The sequence below is a fragment of the Triplophysa rosa genome, linkage group LG14 (genome assembly GCF_024868665.1).
Source record: "Triplophysa rosa linkage group LG14, Trosa_1v2, whole genome shotgun sequence".
In the NCBI taxonomy this organism is placed as follows: Eukaryota; Metazoa; Chordata; class Actinopteri; order Cypriniformes; family Nemacheilidae; genus Triplophysa; species Triplophysa rosa.
The window spans coordinates 11270775-11294386 of NC_079903.1; the positions used below are offsets into that span (position 1 = coordinate 11270775).

General features: G+C 38.1%; 4 protein-coding genes across 4 annotated transcripts; 1 reads left to right on the forward strand and 3 right to left on the reverse strand.

Annotated features, from left to right (window-relative positions):
- Positions 1–1215: 1215 nt before the first annotated feature.
- On the reverse strand, positions 1216–6131 carry arcn1b (archain 1b). The gene is made up of 10 exons (XM_057351134.1): positions 5941–6131; positions 5075–5338; positions 4817–4996; positions 4514–4716; positions 4275–4439; positions 3287–3452; positions 2971–3118; positions 2772–2880; positions 2476–2680; positions 1216–2334 (listed from the first exon to the last, which is right to left on the reverse strand). Exons 1-10 carry the CDS (start codon positions 5941–5943, stop codon positions 2245–2247), a joined length of 1533 nt encoding a protein of 510 aa, XP_057207117.1. The 5' UTR covers positions 5944–6131; the 3' UTR covers positions 1216–2244.
- A 1068-nt stretch (positions 6132–7199) lies between these two features.
- On the reverse strand, positions 7200–8664 carry cryaba (crystallin, alpha B, a). The gene is made up of 3 exons (XM_057351671.1): positions 8473–8664; positions 8264–8386; positions 7200–7763 (listed from the first exon to the last, which is right to left on the reverse strand). The coding sequence occupies exons 1-3, from the start codon at positions 8662–8664 to the stop codon at positions 7575–7577; spliced, it is 504 nt and encodes a 167-aa protein (XP_057207654.1). The 3' UTR covers positions 7200–7574.
- Positions 8665–11386: 2722 nt separating this feature from the next.
- On the forward strand, positions 11387–17677 carry dixdc1a (DIX domain containing 1a). The gene is made up of 15 exons (XM_057351819.1): positions 11387–12036; positions 13725–13840; positions 13915–14069; positions 14416–14505; positions 14582–14635; positions 14738–14788; positions 14985–15089; positions 15199–15252; positions 15378–15470; positions 15944–16015; positions 16105–16266; positions 16361–16427; positions 16518–16626; positions 16725–16833; positions 16958–17677. Exons 1-15 carry the CDS (start codon positions 12014–12016, stop codon positions 17039–17041), a joined length of 1344 nt encoding a protein of 447 aa, XP_057207802.1. The 5' UTR covers positions 11387–12013; the 3' UTR covers positions 17042–17677.
- A 91-nt stretch (positions 17678–17768) lies between these two features.
- Positions 17769–22004, reverse strand: pih1d2 (PIH1 domain containing 2). Its single transcript, XM_057351821.1, has 5 exons — positions 21338–22004; positions 20827–20950; positions 20384–20629; positions 19783–20054; positions 17769–17906 (listed from the first exon to the last, which is right to left on the reverse strand). Exons 1-5 carry the CDS (start codon positions 21518–21520, stop codon positions 17772–17774), a joined length of 960 nt encoding a protein of 319 aa, XP_057207804.1. The 5' UTR covers positions 21521–22004; the 3' UTR covers positions 17769–17771.
- Between the last annotated feature and the right edge of the window lie 1608 nt (positions 22005–23612).

Below are 23612 nucleotides of genomic sequence, written 5' to 3' on the forward strand. Positions count from 1 at the left end.
TGTTTCGAAAGTGCGCCATCTAATGGTCCAAATGTTCCATATTGTGGCTTTAAGGTTCAAAAACGCTGTATTTTCCACATACCGTGCATCTTTGTATCTCCATTTTGCAGATTTTTTACAAAACTCATCGAAAATCGAGGTGTGCTATGATTGGCCAGTTAACCAGTGCGTAGTGATTGGTCGAATACTGCAAGCGTGTGACAGAAATGTAACGCCTCTTACCATATTTGGAACATCAGGTTCCAAAGCAGTTGTACTGACAGGTACGCCCACCTTGCTTGCGTATACATTTGGGTGGTCTTAGTCAAATCATACCACGAACTGATGTAGATTTGTGGGGGTGTGGTTACACGTGGCGTTTCAGGCAGGTCTGGGTGAGCATTTGCTTTTAGATAGAATGCATCTTTTGTTCCTACACTTTAATTTTTGCAATTTTACGTGTCTAATACATGCATGGGCAACTTATAACACACCAAAGACACAGAAAAACACGTATTCGTGCCATATGACCCCTTTAAGGATAGAAAGAGTAGAAAAGAAACAGAAGTCAGAACTAATCGGTCGGATGTTGACGGAAGAGATGTGTTTTCAGCTGATTCTTAAAGATGGCTACAGAATTTTTAGCATGTTGTTAATGGGTTGCTAATGTTCTGAGTGTTTATTGCATGTTGCTATGGGGTTGCTAAGGTGTTCTGAGGGCCTCAGGTGACAACCGTACCCTGGGTGGATAAAGTAATTGCTGCAAAAAAAATTAAATTCACATGTGAGACCTGCACATGCACTGTGTACGCTGACCCTCGCATACACATAAAAAGATAAGTACATTTAGGCCCCGAGTGGTTTTAACATGTTGCTATGGGGTTATTAAGGTTTTATGACAGGTTTTAGCATGTTACAATGTGGTTACTAGGGTTCCCCAAATCCCTGTATAAATCAATGGGATTTGTTTTTCACTTGTCAGATGAAAATCTGATCACATAGGAGAGTAACAGCACACCTTTCTCATTATCAGAGGCATCAGTGAATGCTTAGGAAAAGAGGTTTGTTTATCTATTGTTTGTACTATTTCTAATAAGTATGAACTGTAGTTACAACAGTGATTCTTGCCATAGCAGGAATCACCCATGCACAGGTGGCCAAACACCCACAGCTTTTCTGAATCCTATGCAGCCCAGATTCTCCAATTAAAAACACAGGACAAGCTCAGAAAACAACTCTTACTTAAACTTATTTTATTCATTTAAAGTCTTCATAAGTATTTTACAGCAGAATGGAATGTTGTATGCTTCCCCTTGGCATTCTGTAGTTGCTAATATAATCATCTTTAAGTGTGCGCTGATAACTGTATTTTACTCATGAAAATACAAAAAATAAATCTGTTCTTAATAACATCCATAAAGCCAGAGAGAATATTTTTTGTCTTTACCCAAATGCTGTAGGTGAGGAAAAAGTAAAGCAATAAAACATTTAAACGAATGATCTGTTACATTACTTACAAAAACAGAAAAACGATAATTGTTTATATAATTTCAAATAAATGATTACATAAATACAACAAAACGAAAAACACTAAAAAGCATATAGCGTTGTTTGTGCTTGTTGATGTAGACAATGATATATTCATGATAATAAACAGCTGTGCAGCAGAGACTGTTTTAAAGATTTAGTTATGAATGAAAATGGACCGCATGTTTAATGCAGTGTCAGTTTCAGGTAGAGCATTGCACAAGCACAGCTGATTTAATGATCACACACACACATTCATGTGGTACTACAATATTAGGTTTTTATCTAATATAAAGAACCACCAAAACCTAGAGATAAAAAACAAATGGCCAGTGAGCCAAATTGATTCATGAGGAGTGAAAAGAAATGTCAGAAACGTATAAATACAATTTTTTTATCATGCAACAAGAACTGTGCAAGAATCCAGTTTTTATTGTATTTTTTGTTTCATGGTTTGGGACACCTGCTGTAGTATGTGATACTGATCTTACCTTGATGTCTACAGGTGCAAGGCTGTATTTCAATCTCCTTTGTCTTTGCTGGCAGGTGCAAGCTGCACTTAGTATTGAAGTTCCAGTTGATATAAAACCCAGCTTATTTACCTTTCTCAGACAAACAGAAATACAGAAACACTCCAACACGTTTCCGAGGAAGTTTTGAGAGTTCTGTTAATGTACAGCATGGCCTCTGAATCGTTCCGCTGGCTGGCTGAAACGAACCTCTTCCTTCTGAAAACATTTACAGGATCTCATATTTGTCCACAACAAATGACGTCTCGGTGGAGAATTTAACAGGATTGTTTCCTTCCACATATGTAACCTTGGCCACCTGCAGAAACAGAACAGATCAAAAATGATTATTAACTGTTGATGATTAACAGTTAAACAAGCAATTGCAATTAATATGTAATTGGATCATCACAGTTTACTCAAATAATGGGGCAACAGGCCTAGAGACTGCCTAACTTACCTGAATGTCACAAAAGTTGCGCTTGGAGACAAAAGAAACATTGATTGGGAAGAAGTCATTGGGTTTGCCTGCTATACTGAACTCCAGGCTGCCGGTCTTGTTCTTCTCATCAATTATGGGCAATGTCCATTCCAGGATGTTTTTCCTGCTGTCATGGTTATACTGGCCATCCAGATCACCAATCACAGGAGCACCTACTCCTGACCTGCAAGACCACATGATCAAACAGTCTGTTTATGTGATGCCACAAAAAAAAAAGAAACAGGCCGTGTTAAATAATTTAAAAGTGCACTTACGGCACAGGAATACTAATGATGACGTCATTGAGTTCAAGCCCCTCGTCCTGAAGCTCATACTCAATATTGACATCACAGCCAGTTCCACTTTCTGAAGGCCAGCAGTTAACTGAGGAAACATTTGCATAGGTTACATGTGAACACATCTTCTGTTTATGAACTTAAAATATTATAATTGAACCAGAAAATGACAACTCACTGGTTAAAGGAATCAGAGAGTCATCTGTGGTTTGTAACCTCCACTTGAGAACTCCCAAATCAGTGTTGAGAGGGAAATACTTCTCCTGGTTTTTTAGACCAATCATAGACTCGGTGGTGAACAGCTTTTTATCAACATGTGGGTGTGTCTGGAGGACAGAAAAAGAAAACAATATCAGAATGACATTTATGACAGTATAAATACTGGATGGGCCACCACATAAATCTCACAGCTACTTGCAATTTACTGCGACAGATTTAAATCAGCTATTGCACAAAATAAACTATTTTTAAATGCATCACTATTTCTCACCCACCTGTAGCTGGGCTCCTTTTTTATCATTGTTGTTGATGAGTATAGAAATGCGGCCGTTTTTCTCATCCGTGACCTTCAGAGTGATAATGCCCAGAACTTCCATGTTCTGCAGTCCACCATCCCGGCCACAGGTGAGAGAAATCTTCTCCTCCACCCTCAGGTGTACACTAATCCCCAATGAACACAAATGACATTATTCAAAAGGTTTTTCATATTCATAAGACAACAGTAGTTATGTTCACAACCAAATAGTCTGTTTGTAATGGGATTGACTCAAAAGTGTTCATATAAACAAAGGGTTTATATAAAGGGACAATTCCCCCCAAAATAAAAAATTATGACATAATTTACGCACCCTCAAGTTGTTCTAAATCTGTATAAATGTCTTTGTTCTAATGAACACAGAGAAAGATATTGGAAGAATGCTTTTAACCACCATTGGCCACCATTGACTACCACAGTAGAAAAAATGACAATGGTAGTCAAAAGTGCCCCAGAACTGTTTGTTTTTCTACATTCTTCAAAATATCTTGTTTTGTGTTCAACAGAACAAAGCCATTTATAAAGCAAATTTTTCCTACTATGGAAGTCAATGGTGGCCAAGAACTGTTTGGTTATAAGCATTCTTCCAAGTATCTTTCTCTGTGTTCATTAGAACAAATACATTTATACAGAGTTTGAACAACTCGATGGTGACTAAATGAAGACAGAATTTCTTCTTTTTGGGTGAACTGTTCCATTAAGAGATCCAACTGAGGTCGAGCCGAATAAATTTTCAATTGAAAGGTGTCGTATAAGATCTAAATGTGATATGAAGCTCATATCAATAAGAGACAATGAAGTATGTAAACGCTTGAATCCGAGTATTTTTTTCAACTGGATTCAAAAATAATTTTTCATGTAAAGTGTCACAGCGTAGTCACGCTGCGGAATTCAATATAAACAGTTAGACATCACGTGACACACGCTCTGTAAACAGGAAGCAATACCTCTCTATGTTCACTGGAGGCTGAAGGACTTTAGAAGCATCTGATGCTTTCCTTCCTGCACTGCAAGTGACGATATTTTCTCCTTCTGATTTCAATTTGTCCACAAAAAAATCCACTTCTTTTCCTTTGGCACCCAGCTTCAGCGCTTTACTCGGACCACTCGGCCTACAGAAAACACATAACAGATTAACTTCTGTATGCTCATGTTTTGCTTTGGCCTGCACAGTTAAAGCACCTACCTGACTGGAGCAGCAGCCACTTTAGGCTTCTCTGGTTCTATCGTGTCTGTGATGATGGTTGCTGACGTGACACTGCTCATGCTTGAACTTCCAAACCCTCCAAAGCCTGGGGATTTCTTCCCTGCTCGTTCAGCATCTTGTCTTGCTCGCTGCAGCTCTTTAGCCCTGCGTTTCATCTCGGCCCGCGCTTCACCTTCTTTGGTCTTTTGAAGTTTAAGATCGAGAAAAATCAGGAGGGCCGGAGTTTGTTTAACTCCCAAGCCTTGAGCAATTTTGCCATGGATGTTTCATGAAATACCTTACCTCTCTAACCGCCCGGAAAACCTTCTCCTCATGCGAGTCCATCTCAGTAAAAGTACGAATCTGAGCCAGATTAACGTTCTCCCTGTAGCCCAGGGCTACGATCTCATCAAATGCAAATATGAGATCAAAACAGTGCTCTGAGACCTCTGCCTCCTCCAGCACACGGCAATACTCAGGGATCTGAAATCAGACACGGACCGATCATTTATTCAGGATACTTCAAAGAAGCAAACTTTACGCATAAAAATGAATTTTTACCACTCGGGAGAAAAGCCTCAGAGTCTCCAAATCCTCCAGAATATTGCTGTTTTTAGTAGTGATGAGGACCATATAGAGTTTTTCTAAGGGTTGGTACACGTAGCGCACACTGTCTGTCTCCACAAAAGTGTGCTGTTTCCCTGTGTTCATGAGTTTGGGAAAGGCGGCCAGCAGGCCCTCCACACGGGTTCGAGTCATCTCCACAAACTGTCGTGACACTACGGCTTTACCAGCCTTTGTGCACACCGCCGCTGCTAAAAGCACCTGCAGAGATTTCATAAATATGGAAAACTAACAATGTTATAAAATATTAACATTGAAAATGTAACATTCTCAATACAGCAATGACAAAAAATGATAGTTTAAAAATATACAATGAAGATAGACATTTTTGTCAAATTAATTTAAACAAACATATGTAAAAAAGGGATCAAGGATTGGCAGTTGACCGGTCAGCTAACGATAGTTGATGTTAGCTTCCCAATTCTATTTATTATTTTCCACACAATTTATTTTCTTTCGTCAACATTTGTATCATAAAATTCTATGTGTAGATCATTTGTTGAATAGACCACCAACATCTAAAGATGGGCACAGTTGCTATAGCTGTGTTATACAGAAACTCACAATTAAAATGTTCACGAATCACTTTATCTGTTGACACTTCATTTCGCTGGCTAGCGTTTAGCAGCATAGCACTGTCATTTATTTAAAAACGAGCAACAATTTGTGATTCATTATAAACAAAAACGACAAACAAGACATTTCAAAGTAACACCTGATATGGAAAAAGTTTTCATCAGAAGAGTGATTAACTATAATGCTAGCCGCTAGCTAACGTAAACACCCAAAACAAACAGTCGTACCATTTCTGCCCCCTTTCACACGATGATCCGTCAATGACCTCAGTAACGGACAATTTTCAGTCGTATCAAAAACTGAAAATGTCTAAATTATGACTTGGTCCGTTCTGACAGCGGCATACGGCTGTACCCGTAATATTGAAAGAAACACAGCCACGTATCCAGAGTCCAACCGGAAAAAGCAGCGTTGTGTCAGACAGAGGCAAGTGAGAGCTGAAGCGCGGATAGATGGCGACATCTAGCGGTAAACACCAACTACTGTACTTAACTACAACAGAGACTTGAGGTGCTTTCCAAACGGGATATATCGCCCTACGAGGGGCACTTCGGGAAGGGGACACTATACAAAACATCCAGAGAAAGAGAAAAGTACGTTGTTGATGTTTTTAGCGCCTTTCGCCAAGTGTATTTTAAACGGTCACATTAGGAAACAGAGTACACACATCAAGAGCTCTGCTCTTCAAAGGGAGAAGGGCATGCATAGTCTTCGAGTTCACGCAGCGCTGCGCAGACTGATCGGCATATGACATCTAAGCACCGCGAGAGCTATTCTAAAGCAGTGCTGTCCAAGTGCTCTCGCGGTACTTTGATGAGGAAAAAGAGCATTTTTATAGCCTACTTTTAATACAGCATGCGTTTTGAAATGACTGCTCTTTTTGTTTTCATAGTGTTTTGAAAGGTGTCAACCAAAGACGTCTAATGTTGGTGATAACAAATGTGCGTCATTTTATTTCTCATCACATAGCCTACTGTCATATATGAGCCTGCCTAATTCTCATGATATCGATTTGTTCGTGTGTGTTGTTGATTGTATCATGTCGCTGTAAATAGAGTGGAAAATATAATAAAATAAAGCACATTGTGAATGACAGTGGAGTAAACAAGACAAATTATGTTCTTTAGACCAGACTAAAGATGCTACTTTCAAATTACATCATTTTAAACTGGTCATTGTGTTTTTTGTCATCTTGTTACACCACTGACCAAGGCACATTTGTTTTGCTAAACAGATGTACAGTTTACAATACAGCTTGGCTTTGACACGTTTGGAGATTTCCTTTACTGTCCAATAAGTGCAACAATTATCAGCAAAGCACATGCAGCTGACTTAGTCCATTGGTTTTTGTCCCCTCTATCAAATAGCCTAATACTGGATAAAGCAGTGTTGCTTTCTTATATTGCATACTTCACAAGGCACAATTTAAGATAAGAGATTACCGATGGCAGCTATTAGTCATATATCACATTTATATAAATGGGGTTTTATTAACTTTAAATGCAGAGACCAGTGCTGCACACAATCCCATTTTAACTTGTTAATGTAAACTACAGTTTCCTCCTAAAGCCAAAATGACAAGCATCTAGTCATCCGAGTCAAACCACATGATTACATACAACTGTCCACTGTAGGCCATAAATATAACAAACCAAACCTGCATTTAAAGACATAAAGAACATTTTTTCGGTGTGTTGATGCGTGATATTATTCAATGTAAGCTGGACAGACATATTTCTGTAGTATTTCTGGGTTATGCTGTGTTACAATGATGCATTTAATTTAATGCCTAGTTCATCGGGTGAGGAAGTTGCCGGATGTTGTTTGGAGATAAGAAGCAGAGGTGCAGCTATAGACAGGTTTAATTTTGAACCGGTGGCTTCTCTTCACAGGTGATGGGCATGTTGCGCTCAATGGCATCCATGTGGCGATGTGCGCAGACGGTCAGCACACCATCAGAGGACAGAGAGGAGGTGAAGGCCCCTGGATCTACACCTGCAGGGATCTTATACTTCCTGTAAAACTCCCGTGCAACAATTCCACGGTCATCCTAATAAAGAGAAACAATAAGGTGTTTGTTTTAACTGCGGTAAATTAAAGCAAAAGTTCACATAAAAATGAACATTCTGTCCTCGAGTGTCCTTGGAACACTTTTTTTACAAATTATTTTTATGAATGTTTATACATTTTTCATACATCTCTTTATTCTGTTACACAAAAGAAGATATTTTAAAGAATGTAGGAAAAAACAGTTCTGGAGCACTTTTGCCAACCATTGTTGTAGTTTTTCCTAGTCAATGGTAGCCGAGAACTGTTTGGTTACAAGCATTCTTCCAAATTTCTTTCTCTGTGTTCATCAGAACAAAAAAATATATACAGATTTGTAACAACTCAAGGGTGAGTCAATTGACAGAATTTTGATTTTTGGGTGAACTGTCCCTTTAATCATATTTAACCTATACATTCATTTCTCATGTGTGTTTAGTAGGGTGAAAACTACCATAAACAGATTCAAAATGGTTAATAAAGTGAGAAGGTTGAGTCTGTTACCTGACGTTCATCATGTTTTCCACGAATCTCAACATAATCATCATTGACCTTCACTGTCAGCTCCTCTGGAGAGAAATGCTTTACGTCCAGATTGACAACAAGGTGATCTCTATCCATTCTCACCTATAAAAAAATACTATATCAATTGCTTCAAATTTTTCTAGTTCAAGTAGTTGCTGTGCAGTTTGAAGTCCAGTTGTTTAACTCACCTCTGACATGCCGCTGTCAAACCAGTTTGGGAAGCGCCAGAAATAAGGACGATAGAAAAACATGGAGTAAAGTGGTGATAAAAGCTCACTGTCATGTTGGTGCTCACCAAAATATTGATCATAAATCCTATAAGGATAGATGCCAAGGAACCAAGGCCGACGGTACCAGGGATGCTGGATAGTAACATCCATTGTATCACAACAAAGTGGTTGAAGTTCTCAATGGATCTGTTGCACGTTCTGCAAATGGCCCTGTATTTATGGCCCAAGCATAAACCTTATGTCAGCTACCAACCCAGCCACCCGCTGATCCTTCTGTAGTTATGAGGTAAAGGGTTTTTTGCTGCCCTCTTCCCCTTTGGCTCAATTAAACAAAAGCCTGTTTAATCACACCTCCCTCTTTTTGAGATCGTACAGTCTCAAACGCTGGGGTGTGAATGGTTTTTAATGCCCCTCTGCTCACAAGCCTGGAAAAATATTTGCCTGGCTGAGTTAGAATGGTTAGGAGTGAAGCCTCTATGTCAACTGGCCACATCCCCGGCAAGCTCTCGCGCCAAGAGGAATTCTGCCCCCGTGTCCTGGACAGGACATATTCAGATCAAATCTGCTCCCATCAGGCTGGAACAGTATCAGATGATAATTCAGGCAGAAATATAATATTATTATTATATTAAAAATTATTATTCACATTCAGTCTTTTCAGGCGTATAAATGAACTCTTCAGTCCTGGAGTTATTGAGTTTGCAGGGGTTGGGACCATAATGCAAATTAGAATTTGTCAGGTCTGTTTTCAATCAACTTAATTAAAAAAAGTATGCATTACAGTACACAAAAAGGCATTTCACACAGGAAGTGTACAAAAGTATAGAGAGCAGAATCCAACAGAGCTAAAGGAATGCATCTCGAGACATGTTTTATTTTTTTAACCAAGAGTTGTTTTTTTCATCTTTTAACCATAGGTTAAAAAAATCAGCACTGAAAAGGAGTGAGATTCATGGCAATGGGCAAAGATGCCAGTCTGGCACACTTATAGCCTATAGGAATGTTTATAACATTTAAAAAAGGACTCAAGAATGTGCCCTGTGTGAACAAGCTTTTTGTGCTGGTCTCTACCTTCAATTTGATTTACTTCACCCAGCAAGCAGAAGACAAAGGACTTCTGCAAGTTCTCGAATAGCTTTGAGAAAATATTTTTTGTTTCTGAATTGTACACATTTACATGCACATTTTGAAATTTTGTTTAAGCTTTTTGGGTTGCTAGTGTTTAGTTTGCTTCAAAACTGTTGCACAGTTATTTCAACTGTGGTAAATCAAGTAATTATAAATAAATGTATTTTTTGTTTTATCGGTTGTATTTAGTAAACATTTAGTAAAATAATTATTGGTAAAATGCAGCTTATAACCCAAGAAAAATTCTAATTGTGAACTATAGTTATAGAACTATAGTGGACTGTGCTCTGTTTAGTAGTATTTGCCCTATACAATTTATCTAAAAATCCACATTTAAAAGCACAGTAGCTTTCCCACAAATGTCCCTAATATGACTAATCTCTTTCAGTAAAACTTTTTTCTAATTCCACTTCAAATTCACTGCCAATATGTTCACTGTATCAACAACCATTCAGGACTAAATATTACTGAGTGCAATAATGCATACTTTACAGATTGGCCCATCTTAACACGTTAGCACTGCAGTACAAACAATTCAATTCAATTTTATAGTGCTTTCCACAATTTTCATTGTTGTGAAGCAGCTTTACATACATTATAATTAAAAATAATAATAGTTGCATAGGAATAAAGGCAGTGGTATTAAAATGCATGCATGGTATTGTTGCAAGTTTTTCTCTGTGCTATGTACATTGATGAAACTTAACTAAAATAAATACTATGTTGAATTGTTAGAAACTGTTCAATTTTCAGTTGAAGTATTACTTTAATTAATGGAAACTTAAAATTATAATATACCAGAACAATTGTCAGTAAATGTAAATAGAATGTATAGGTTAAAGTTAAATGTATGGACATCTATCAATCTAAAATAACAAACAAACTAACAAACTATCAAATAACTTCCCCTGTGGTCTTGTGATTTCAGTAATTGCTGAAACACGTGACATCCTTTAAATACACACAGCATGGATAAAGAGATTTTTAATTTTTCCCTTCATTTTTTTATTGGAAATTATACAATAGGAGGTGAGAGAGGAGGCGTAGAATTGGGATGCGACCCAGGCTAGCCTTGAACCCACGTCCCCATGCCAGCTCTTATGTGCCAGCCCATGCACGATATCTCCGACCCAGACACCCCTTCACACGCGCACACACACACGCGCACACACACACGCGCACACACGCACACACACACACGCGCACACACACACACACGCGCACACACACACACGCACTACACACGACATCACACAGCATTTTCACACACACAGGCTTTGGTTGACTATCCCCGTGGGGACAGTCCATAGGCGTAATGTTTTTATACTGTACAAACTGTATATTCTATACCCTAAACCTAAAGATCATAGAACACTTTTTGCATTTTTAGATTTGTAAAAAATATTGTTCTGTACAATTTATTAGCTTTTTTCCCCTGGGGACCTCAATTTTGGTCCCCACGGTGACACGAGTCCCCGTGTGTTGGTGTGTATTTAGGTTTAGGTCCCCACCGGGATATACAAACATGAACGCACACACACACACACACGCTCGCTCTTTTATTTCAACATAATTTGACAGTATAAATTGTAATTCACACAGTGAATCAATCACACTAATTTCAACATGCATGCTTTTTGGAATTATTCACACAGACACAACCCACCAGCAACGCCCACTTTTTCAGCCTTCCCACGCCCATCCCCCTCCGCCCAGGAACCCACCGTTTTTCGTGAGAGGGAGGGGTCAAGATGGAGGAGGGGACGGTAAACACAGCAGAGCCGAACCACATCAGACTCCTGAAAAAGGAACGAGGGAGGGGAAAGACGAGACGCATAAGGGCAGAGGAAAAATCCCTCACCAACTGCCTTCAGTGAGCAACAGAAATGCAAAACAGGAGTTACACAAGTTACAGAAGGCAGGCTGAGAGAGACCGTGAAGATTCAAGGGGACTGCAGACCATTCACATGCTCTTTTCTTCCTTGTCAAGGCTCAGAACTGAAAACGGGATCATCTCATCATAGAAACATATGCTGTCTGCCGTCAGGATTTTCATCATCAAATCTGTGGAAATACCCGAAAGGGCGTTTAATCGGGGTTTACAGTGAGGCTGTCCAAAGGAAAGGAAGACCTGCCAAACAAGCAGGCTGGGCTTACATGAACTGAGACATCTGCATGGGCAGGGAACTGTTCTTCATCATAAACAAACTACAGGGAGCTACATGGACGTTGGGTTTTGTTTTGCTGGTCGGTAATGTGCACACCCTTTGGACCGGTGCTTTGCCGTGTGTTATGTTGATGACACACTCTTTCCTCAAACCTCAAGGGTTGGGCTGGATCAGCATGGGAGGTTAAAAAGGCAAATAGCATCATGGGAGCCAAGCAAATGAAATGGTACGAATGAAATTCCACAACCCATCCTTGTTCATTTCCTGTGTCCTCATCATTACTCGAATTCCATTTTATTGAATGAGACAAAGCTATGTCTGTTGTCTATATCAGCTTCTTCATTTCACTGGCACACTGTGACATCATGTGTAACTGTACATTACTATTACAATCAGTCATTGATATCAAACAGGTGTGCTTAGATATTTAGAACGAGACATTCCGAATACAGTTCTACCGCTCATAATGTAGCCTATGTATGTCTCAGTCTCAGAGATTGATGTGTGGGTGTTGCTTGCCATTGTGAAGGCGCCTGGCAACCAGAAATCAAATCGGTTTTAATGTGGTCAGTGCCACCTGCACGTTCTGTTCAGTCAACATCACCAATTACTGGATTTGTGTATGTACTGTCTGGTCCATATAAACGTCAACATTTATGTGGGCTATTGTTACAGATTAGATCATAAAGCAGGTCATACAAGTTCAGTAAATAGCTGGGGGGAATATTTATTTTTAAGTATTCATGTTGTACTACCTTTACATTATTTATCTGTGATGTGGACCAACCTGACCTCAAAATGTAGAATTTCTGATGACGGAAAACAGCTGTTTTAAAATCATGTCAAATGCATATTAATCATTTGCATATTCAGGCAGGATGCAGCCAATGTAACCCTGCAGCATTTTTAAACAAATCCAATGGATGGGTTACACTATAACCATTGCAGCTTAGTAAATAACCAACCCTTTGTCTATAATGCATTAGAATGACTGTACAGTACACTTGGCATGATCCTAAATGAATTATGGGGAAGAAGACATGGATGTTTTATACCAAGAGTGGTTTGCTATTGATCGACATGTTCCTCTGTGTATTAATAATCAGCACATACAGTAAATGACATGTCTCAGAGGAGCTTTCTGTTGTAATTTCATGCCGTGTAAACATCGCTTGTAGTGATTTCAGTAGTTTAATCAACTAGTTGTAATCCTGGTTAATAGTCCCTATCAAAATGTAATTTTCAGTTTATGCAAATGAGATTGGATTGATGGCGCTAGTCGGGTGCTGCATCTCTCTCCATTATCCTGTGTTCTTATTCTGTCTTTAAATAGATAGTTTGCACAAACAAATGAAAGTTCTGTCATCATTTATTCACCCTCATGTGGTTTAAAACCTGTATGTATGACTCTTTCCACTGTGAAACACAAAAGAAGATAGGTTGAGAAATGTGTCTGCGGACAATGGTTTTATACAATGGAAGTCAATAGGTTGTTTGTTTGGTTACCTGCGTTCTTTAAAATATCTTTTTTTAACTGTCCCTTTAAATCTTTAGCACGGTTTCAATTTCAACATCACATTCCTATAAGAGGAACAGCTTGGGGTGATAAAGATGATGTTTAAAAGAGTCTCTCATTTCACTTCTTCTGAAAACAGATGAATTACATGTGGCTGAGGAATGCTTTGCTGCTTTGTGTTGGCGTGGTCTGAAATTGAAAACTTGAAGAAACCAAAAGAAATGGTGCCAATGTGGAATTTCCCTACCTTTTCAGTTTCATGTTAATAAAGCAATTTTTTCATTGTCATCAAGGCAGAAAACAAAGACATTATGAGCACTCACCTCAATGGCAATTCATTTAAATGAATCGTGATACGTTGTTATCTTAGTTAATATATTTTGGAACCTCTTCTGCAGTCTCAGTTCATCTAGTCCAACACACTCACCCAAGGAGGAGTATATAGGAGTATATGCCAAATCTGAAGAGTCGGAACTAGTGGGGAACCACACAGAGCAACCACAAAGCCTCTCAGGTAGGAGTCGTGCTTGCTTGACAATCGTTTCTGTGCGTGTTTTATTTTCTATCACATATTTACTTCCAATACAGAGGATGCAGTGAAATCCTCAGCCACGGAGCCGTCACCCGTCCCAGAGCATGCTGGGAAAGATGAGAGCAGCACATGGGAGGAACAGCTATGTGCCCAGCAAGAACAGCTGGAGAAGGACATGCAGGACACCAGGAAAATGGTGACAAGGCTTCAGGTAAGCTAAATAAAGTCTTCCTAAAATAATCGTAATATTAAAAGATTTTTTCATATCTTAAAACCAAAATGTGGATCATTTTTGTGAAAAATTATTGCTTGTACCTCCAAACACACAGTACAAACAAAATAGAAACACATATTTTCACGAAAATATAATTTATAGCATAGCCTACATCACACATATAAGCAGTTACTGTATCACTGCTTTATAAAATGGATCAGTTATCTTTAGACAAATAAATAAGGGATAAATAATGTTAACAAATAAAATGAGATATAGTCTTGTCTAATTCACACTGCTTTAGAAACACAATGTTTACTGCAGTGCTTATACCTGCGTTTAGGCCCTGTTGCTGCATGGCTCACTACCTGAAGATGAACAAACATCTACTTTGAGTTTTGGGGACTGTGGAGCCAATTCAGAGCAGCAGCTGGTAATTCATCATTCTGCTTCATGTAAAAAAAAAATTTTTTGTTACTGTAATAACATATCTTACTGTACGTTTAAAGATTTTAGTCCGCAGTCGCCTGGACCAGAGCATGGAGGAGTCTTTAGATCTGAAGGTAATGTCACCTTAGTGAAGTAAAATAGCTTACAGTAACTGCTATGTAGTATATACAAGCACAACATGTGATTTAAAACAATGATTTGTCTTTTTTTCCCAGAGAGAACTTTTAAGGTACAAGCAGGAGGCACGTAATCTTCAGGCTGTTAAGGTGAGACCTCAAATTTAGGGCAGCAGCCATTTTTGCATTCTGTTCTATTTTATTGTTGTATACTAAAATGAATTTAATGTTTGATTTTTGGTCAATTCATTTGTTTAGTTTCATTCACTCTTTACTGCGTGTGCCAGACTGGTTGTTATTTTGTGTAACATCTTCTGTTTGCTTTTGTGTTCATCTGTCTACCCAGGATGCTTTGCAGCAGAGAATGTCTGCGCAGGAGGATACAGTTCTGCAGCTGAAACAGGAGCTGCTCAGATCCAGTATGTCCAGAGAGGATCTGGAGGGACAGAATGTGAGTGTGATGACTGCCAATATTTGTCATAAAGAAAATAGAATGTTGCACTCGGTGTATTAATGTAGTAAACCTGTTGAAATCTTTAAAGTTTAATTTTGTTCTTTAGGCGGAACTAGAAAGGAAGTTGTCTGAACGGAACAGATTGCTGAGTGAATACAAAGTAGGCAAAATCATCCTGTTTTTTATTTTGCTTGAATCCTGTTTGTTGTATTCTATGCTTTTTCATGTTTACATTGGTTAGATAAGCTTCTACATTGTCTATAATAAATGAACATATCCTATTAGAAGGAACTTGGGCAGAAAGACAGACTTCTGCAGCAGCAGCAAATAAAATTGGATGATGCTCTGCGCAGGATCAATGACACCAGCTATCACAGGGTAACTAAATGAACTATGTTATTGAATAATGGGATTATTTTCCTAAGTGTTTACTTGTATTTTGAAGCAATATTAACATTTATTTTGAAATGTTTTTGTGTTCAATATTTCTGCATGAAGGTTGTGTAGCTCAAATGTATTCCACTAGAGGGAGCCATAGAATAACAAATGCTAAAATGTCTCTTCCTAAACGTAAAGATGCAAACATTAATAAATTAGCCATTTAACCAATAACAACAATACTGATAATCATAATAATCGTTGATCTAAACCTTTGACTTTTAACTTTTTTATGAGAATTTTTGAAAAAAGTTGATGCTACTGTACATTTCGATTCAGCCACCAAAATTTTGCATATAAGTCTTAACATAACATAACATAAGTTTTTATATAACATAAGTTTTTTTTGTAAGCAATCCATTTAATGTGATGTGTAGCCTATGCTTTTACAGCAATTCTCTTGTTTGTTCTAGTTGTCAGGTTGTGAAAATAATGGCTACAGTCATATAATGTTTACGTCCTCCACACCTTTCCAACACAGAATTGTAAGTTATAGCATTATTCATTTTGTCTGAACATTTGCTTCAAGTTTATTCTTTGCTTTGGGTTGATATTTTTCGTATGTATGTGTCAGGCAGATGAGCTGCAGTTAGTGCGAGATGCTCTGCGCAGTCTGAGGGACAGTTTCAGTGGTCATGATCCACAGCACCACACACTGGACACACTGGAACAGGGTGTGGCCAGTATAGTGGACCGCCTCCATACCACAGAGTCCAAAAAAAGGCAGGAGAGAAAGGCAAGATTGAGCATCACTATCAGGACAAATCAATGCCTTACTAAAGTCATATGATGGAGGGAATATGCATGAACTCTTCATTGTCTCCCTATAGTGGTCAACAAGATCACCTGGACGCAAAGCCAATCACACAGACCGAGAATCATGGCCATCAAGCTCTAGTGGGTCTCACTTCTTCATTGCTGAACGCTATTGTTCTGGAAACTCATGGTTAATGTGGTAAACTGTTTTGATGGCATCATTTCTTCTAGAGATGGCCCATTCTCACAGTAGTCCTGTTCTCAGTGCAGCAGCCTCAACCAAAGTACTCTACTACACCGATCGATCTCTCACACCCTTCCTAGTCAACATCCCTAAGAGGTGACTGCAAGAATGACCATGTGGATTCGTTTCGAATAGTTTTAGTACTACATATGGTGTAGTGTTATGACTTGTGACAAATTTCTCTTTATTGGTAGGCTGGGGGAGGTCACGTTAAATGACTTTAAACTGGCTGTGGACAGGCATGGCAATTTCAGATATCACTTCAAATCTCTGGATCCAGAGTTTGGAACCGTTAAAGAGGAGGTGAGAATATACAGCAACAATGTTCTCCCAAAGCTGTGAAAAATGTTTGACTATAAACACAAAAGAAAGAATTAAGAAATTATAGCTTAACTGTAGAAATACAAATATATTTTGGGTCTTTTAGGTGTTTTTAGATGATGCTGTGATACCTGGATGGGAAGGGAAGATTGTTGCATGGGTGGAGGAGGATCATGGAGAGAGCAGATAGACACAATCACTGCATTCAGAATGTATTCTTGGCTCCACATACTGTATACCTCATTCCAAGCATTTGTTCTTTCCTAACTGTGAAACTCACCGTATCAGTTCACTACAACTTTACAGCAAGCAAAGGCTTGTATAATAGCGTTTGTGTACACATTTTAAAGAATGAAAGACCATTTTAATATTATAAAAAACTGTTTACAACTAAATATTGTTAAGAATGTTTATAAGTGTACTGAGGTTATAATATATTTTGTTTTCCAGAAACTAGTGTTTAAATGCCATTGTAAGAAGTGACCAAAACAGAGTATTCATCTTGTGCAGTGACAAAACTTGTTACATTAGTTGCCAAACTGTGACAAACACATCACACGTTGTGTGCATGTATTGTCGTGCTCAAATGCCACAGGAATGCTATTTTAAGAGAATGTAATTTTTGAAAATGAGAGGTAGTGAAAGCAGTGACCACTCTATTTGTATACATTTGTAAAAAAGATACCTTTTCGAGAATGATTGATTGTACTTGTCCTATCAAGTCTGCATGTGTGTTCAGTGTTTGGTATCTGTGTTGTAAACACATGCAGCTGATTCGTCCACCTTTTATTAAAAGCATTCTGTGTACAAGTCTTTTATTAAGCAACTATACACAAGAAGAGTTGCATGTCATTTTTTTGACAATCATAACATTGTACTGGCAGGTGTAATGTTAGTCTCTGGATAAATGTGACATGTTTTTATAACACAATTACTGTAACAGTTAGAGTCTGTTCCTTCTTATTAAATGTTGCGGTGCATGTCTCCTCCTTGACCAATTCAGGTAATGGAAGGTGAAGATAATAAATATCCTCTACCTCTAGGAGAATATCATCCTAAATAAAAAAAATAAAAAACATTTACTGAACTGTGAAAAATAATATCACACAAGCTAAAGTATAAAATTTCATTCCAACATCAGAATAAATCTGAAAAAATATCAATTTTACTCATGCAAAAAACCTGTATGGCTTATTTTTTACCTCAGAATACAAAAAGAAAAATTTTGCAAGACTACAGTGTACTAATGTATCATAGAAATCTCGTTTTGATCTTTTATTTAAAAAATCTACAAAATTCCAACAGTTCATTCAAATAAAACAATTTGAAGTGGGGGGATATCACATTGTGAAAAAAATGTTTTTCTCTAATACACCCTGGCCACAATTATTGACACCCCTAGAAATTCTTATGAGTAAAATATCTCCCAAGTATATTCCCATTGATATTTACATTTTCTGAGCACACCAAGGTGACTAGAAACGTGATGCTGTCCAGTCATGACTTCTTGTTTCACAGGAGAATAATATTAAGTAACACAAAGCCCAGGCCCCCTTAAACATTCATCACAATGGGTAAAACCAAAGAATAAAGTTCTGATGTGCAGCAAAAGATTGCTGAGCTACACAAAATAGAAAGTGGATTTAAAAGGAAATGGTTGAAACAATAAAAATCCCCATTTCCAACATCAGGGCAATAATTACGAAGTTTTAATGGACTGGAGATGTTCCAAATCTGCTTGAAAGAGAATGTGTCTATATTGTCTTAATGCACAGCAAAGAGAATTTTCTGAGTGGCCAAAGACTTTTCAAAGATCACAGATGAAGAATTGCAGAAATTAGTTGAATTTTAGTGTCAGAAAAAATAAAAATAAAGGAAAACTGTACCTCCATCACCACCACAAGTGGTTTGGGACACTGTTCAAGAAACAAATCCTCTGCTCTCATTCAAAAATAAACTCCACCATATTAATCTGGCATACTGGAACTTCAATCAGGACTGGGGTCTATGTCCATATGAAATGAAAAATAGTTTTTTTGGCAGCAATAACACAAGATCGGTTTGGTGCACACAGGGATAAAAAAGTGCCCCATGTCCACAGTTAAATATACCACCAGATCTTCATTGTTGTGGACCTATTTTTATACCAGAGGTTCTGGACATCTTGAACATGGCATCATGTGTTATATCAACTCCAAAAGATATAAAAATCAAAACTTGACTTGACTTATAGAAATATTATAATGGTCGTGGTTAGATCTTCCATCAGCACACTGGTTCAAAACAAACATCCAAATAAACAAAAAATGGGTCACTGAGCACAACATCAAGATCCTGCCATAGCCATCCCAGTTCCCTGTCCTGAACCCTACAGAAAATGAGTGGGATGAACTGAAGAGGAGGGAGCACCGACATTTGAAGGAACTGGAGAAATTCTTTATGGAGGAATGCACTCGGATGACTCTCAAACCTCATCAGACTGAAAAGAAAACACTCAGAGCTGTTTTTCTTATAAATTGAGGTTGCGGAGTGTATTAAATACAAGGGTGCCAATAACTGTGGCCAACATGTATGGAAGAAAAACATTTTTTTCCTCAATGTGATATTCCCCCCACTTCAAATTGTTTTCCTTCAATGAAATGTTGGAATTTTGTAGATTTTTAAAATAAAAGATCAAAACGAGAAACATTGCAGATTTATTTTTACAGTCTTCTTTGCTCATATTTACCAAGTGTGCCAATAATAGTGGAGGGCAGTTTAAATTTTGATTCGGTTATACATGGTTGGTATTGTTCAAACTGAAACAGGAACCACCATTGTTTACATCATCTGAAGTGGTCTATATAAAAGTCTGCTTGAAGTCTTGTTTGTGCGATGCAGCTATTAGCGCACAAGTTTTGAGAACTTGATTTACGCACGGGGAAAACTGACCTGAGAGATGTTGAGCTGGCATTGTGAGACCGACCGCACACTAGGAAGCTCTACGTTCAGTTTCAGGCTCCTCCCTGAGCCGTTGCTGTCAGTACACACTGTGAGATGATGTCTGGGCTTCTTTGGCTCAGGCTGGACTGACTCTGTGCTGGAGATCACCTCAATAAGACCTGGTCTGGCTGGCTTCTCCCCCTCTATGCTCAGCTGGATGGAGGAGTCCTCTTTACTCTCAGCCAAACGTAGTGAGGAGATCTGCTGAAGGAGTGATGGCGCTGTAATAAGAGAGGTACAATCAAGAAACAAGAAAAACAAAGAAGCAAGTCTAAATTACATCCTCAACTGTAATCATTTATTATTTATTGATAGATTACATTAACATATTAACCCATAAGCTGTGGCAACACTGATAGCTGTTGGGGTATGATGTCACAAAAGGTCAATACGAGTTCAACTATATATTAATATGACCTGCTTAATTCTTATTTATAGCTGATACACCCGCGAAAAATTGACGAAATCTAAAACTACCCTGAGAAAAATTTACTGGAGTAAAAAGACAACAAGCTCCAGCCTCCCCATTACTGCAGCAGGTGCATCTCACCTGGTTCAGATTGTGGCTCATTGGCAGTAGATTTGATCTGTTTTGGTGACATGAGCCGCTGCTTCATATCCTGAATGCTGCCTTTAATTTTATATGTGGTGAGTTTGTAGCTCTGAGACAGATTCAGATTGTGCTGCTGTTGAATGAAGTTCAGAACAAGCAAGTGGATCTTCTCTCGCTCCTCTTTGTCTTTCTCTATAATTTGCAGGACTTTTGGGTTAAAAGCCACATCCACCACACTGTACTCTGAAACAGACAGGAGACCAGATATACTCAATGCTGCTTAAGAATAATACTTTAGATAAATCAAGAAGATTAGTTAAAACATGAGTATGGTGAGTATGACTATGAACTGGTTGTGGATTAAAATGAAACTAGTCAGAACTGTTAAATGGCTTTCGTTCGTAAATGTAGAGTGAATGTTTTTATGTGAAGAATCACACCTTTCTGCTCAGTGATGGTTTCCAGTCTTCCCCCACATAAAGGAATTGGATCACGGTGAGAAGTGGGGGCTGGCACTCGTTTCCAACCACAGATGTTAACATATAATACCCCCTTCTTAGGTCCCTGTAACCACCCAAAGATGAATAATACGGTAATATCCTTCAAAGCTTGACTACACCTCTAAAGTTATCTTTGTTTTTAAACCACAAAATTTTAACCACATTTATAGCTACATCTAGACTAAGCAATAAGAATTTTTTTATTGGAATTCGTATACGGTTTGGAAATGAATGTTACTTCAAATCAAATTAAATGTATTTTATTTTAATCAACTTAATTTTATTCCTATAGCACTTTTGTAAAGCAGCTTTACAGAATATACATTAGCACAAACATCATCATCAGACATAAGGAAAAACAATACAGCCTGTTAACAAAAAAGGAAATAATATAAAACAGAAAATGTAGTTTTATTATGAAATGCGTGATAATGTTATGGGGTTAAAGTACCAGTTGATCAGTGCGTATGCAGGCGTGAGGCTGCGGTGGTGAATACAGCTCAGCTCCCTCTCGCAGCTGCCGCTCGATGAACTTCCGGTACTCTTCTGGATTTTTCGCAGACATGTCATCTAAAATCGACCAAAACTGATTCACCTGCTGTAAAGCTGCTTTGTCACAGCCTGGCATTTCCATATTGAATGCGTTAAACTTTCCGTAACACTCAAAACGCTGGTTTGAATGAAAACTTTGCAATATATCCTTCCTGCAAAGGTGTATGACGCGCCGCGCTGCTTTAAAAGCTAATCCGAACTCTCAAGACCTATCATGAAGCATAGGCAGTCTTATATTCTCAAGTAAACTCGTGTAAAATCAGAAAAATTCAGCACTACACAGACATGCGGTAAATTCCTCACACGCTTCTCGACGAACTAAACTCAAACGTTACCATAGTAACTAGTCCAACACGTGTAATGTCTCTTCTCTTCCGCTAGATGCCGCTGTGTAGTCAAAAAAATCATTATTTCTATGTGGTCTCGTAAATATGCTGACTAACAGCAGTGTTAACTAATAAACAAATAAAACCCGCAAGAATCTCTTTAATTACTCTTTAATAGAGAAATTCAGCACTTTAAGAACAATGTAATTGCTTTAGGTTGTTTTAGGTTAAAGAACATGGGCTTTGACTTCTGATAGAAAAACGGTTTCTTTTTTATTCAGATGACCCTTTAAAGGACCAGTGTGTTATTTTTTTGGAGGATCTATTAACAGAAATGCAATATAATATACAAAACTATGTGTTCAAATGTGTATAAAGACATTACATAATGAAGCGTTATGTTTTTATTATCTTAGAATGAGCTTTTTCTATCTACATAGGCTACACCGCAGGTCCCTACATGGAATTCGTCATGTTGTTTCAGACAAACTGCTCTTCAAGAGCCCATTTCGTAAATACGTTATCTCCTTCGGGAAAGAAGTGAAAGCATCTAATCCTCTGTCAGCCTCCGCAGTGCTTCAAAAGGGAGGGGGGGCAGTGCTTTGAGCGGTTGGTTGCAATTCTCAATCTCACCACTAGATGCCGTAAACATTACACAATGGTCCTTCAATTTAATTATTGATTAGTGTTGTTGGGCACACGAACATAATGCGGTGGTGACTTCAATATTATGATGTCATATACAATCCAGCTCTTTGTAATCCAAGTTCTTGATTTTATCACAGATCACTGGCGATAATCCATGAATCTGATGATGATGACATCACGAAGAGTTTTGTCTGGTCTTAGGCGATATAAGGCGCATCTTTCGCTGGATTTGGTCATTTTATGGCAAGGGTTAGGATTGCTAATCTCAAACAACATAGATCAAAATAACTCAAATGGGATGGTATATTTTAGAACAAATACTTTAAAAATATTAATCTTTTTCTATTTATATAGAGACGTTATATAAACAAGATATGAATATATGATGATGACGGAGAGGAATACCCACGGTACAATACATAAAAAACATAATTCAAGCGTGAAGAATGTCTTAAATGATAACAAAATGGTGTATTTATATAACAATTTCAAAGTTAATCTACCCTAAATGAGATTTGTTTGATTCCTAACTCGTATGCAGCGCTCTGGCGAGGATTAGCAGCTTCCTGCCCTAGTTTAGTGTGTTTCCCTGGCAGTGGTTGGGTTGAGAAAAAGAGTGTATAGGAGGGCTGCAGTTCACCCCAGGGTCTCACTAAGTGTTAGAAGTAGGATCTGCACTATAAGGTGGGTGGGTTTGGAAACCGTGTAGGCCCTAGATTATTTAACATCTATTTTTTAAGTATTTAATGGTGATCACTTATATCCAAATTCTAAAAATCACTATAAAGAGTGTTTTCAAAAAGTATTATGTATGAGAATTACACACCCATAATTCACCTTTAGCAGCTCCACTGATATAAACGAAGAGACAAGGAAGAGAACTTTGCTTGTGAATACGCCCTGTGCACAAGCGTAGCGACGAACTTCCGCTGTCGCCAGAAGTCGGGATGTCAGTTTCCGGTTTGCTCTCGCACCGCACAAACTGATGAAAGATGTCTATTGTCATGCTAAATTTAGCTAAATCTTGGTCCAGTTAAATTAGTCATTAAATTAGACTAGCAATTAGTGAGGACTAATCAGTCTTACTTTTCATATTTCAATTAGTCCAATCTACCTTTTTATGTAACTGAATTAAAGAAGTTATGACTAGTCTTGAAGAAAATTATTAGATGTCTAAGCAGTTTATGCAACCGGCAGAAT

Bases quoted from the DNA above. Each gene is read 5' to 3' on its own strand.
- arcn1b (XM_057351134.1), bottom strand. The intron at 3,453-4,274 runs GTATTGCTTCCT...ATTGGGGATTAG, and splicing joins CCTCCAGTGAACATAGAGAG to TGTACACCTGAGGGTGGAGG. The intron at 2,881-2,970 runs GTGAGTTGTCAT...ATGTTTCCTCAG, and splicing joins CTCTCTGATTCCTTTAACCA to TTAACTGCTGGCCTTCAGAA.
- cryaba (XM_057351671.1), bottom strand. From the start codon at position 8,664: ATGGATGTTACTATCCAGCATCCCTGGTACCGTCGGCCTTGGTTCCTT. The intron at 8,387-8,472 runs GTGAGTTAAACA...ATTTTTTTATAG, and splicing joins TTGACAGCGGCATGTCAGAG to GTGAGAATGGATAGAGATCA. The intron at 7,764-8,263 runs GTAACAGACTCA...TCTCTTTATTAG, and splicing joins GAAAACATGATGAACGTCAG to GATGACCGTGGAATTGTTGC.
- dixdc1a (XM_057351819.1), top strand. From the start codon at position 12,014: ATGGGAGCCAAGCAAATGAAATG. The intron at 14,636-14,737 runs GTAATGTCACCT...TTTTTTTCCCAG, and splicing joins AGGAGTCTTTAGATCTGAAG to AGAGAACTTTTAAGGTACAA. The intron at 16,267-16,360 runs GCAAGATTGAGC...GTCTCCCTATAG, and splicing joins AAAAAAGGCAGGAGAGAAAG to TGGTCAACAAGATCACCTGG.
- pih1d2 (XM_057351821.1), bottom strand. From the start codon at position 21,520: ATGGAAATGCCAGGCTGTGACAAAGCAGCTTTACAGCAGGTGAATCAG. The intron at 20,055-20,383 runs GTGAGATGCACC...CTCTTATTACAG, and splicing joins TGAGCCACAATCTGAACCAG to CGCCATCACTCCTTCAGCAG. The intron at 17,907-19,782 runs GTCAGTTTTCCC...TTTTTTATTTAG, and splicing joins GCCAGCTCAACATCTCTCAG to GATGATATTCTCCTAGAGGT.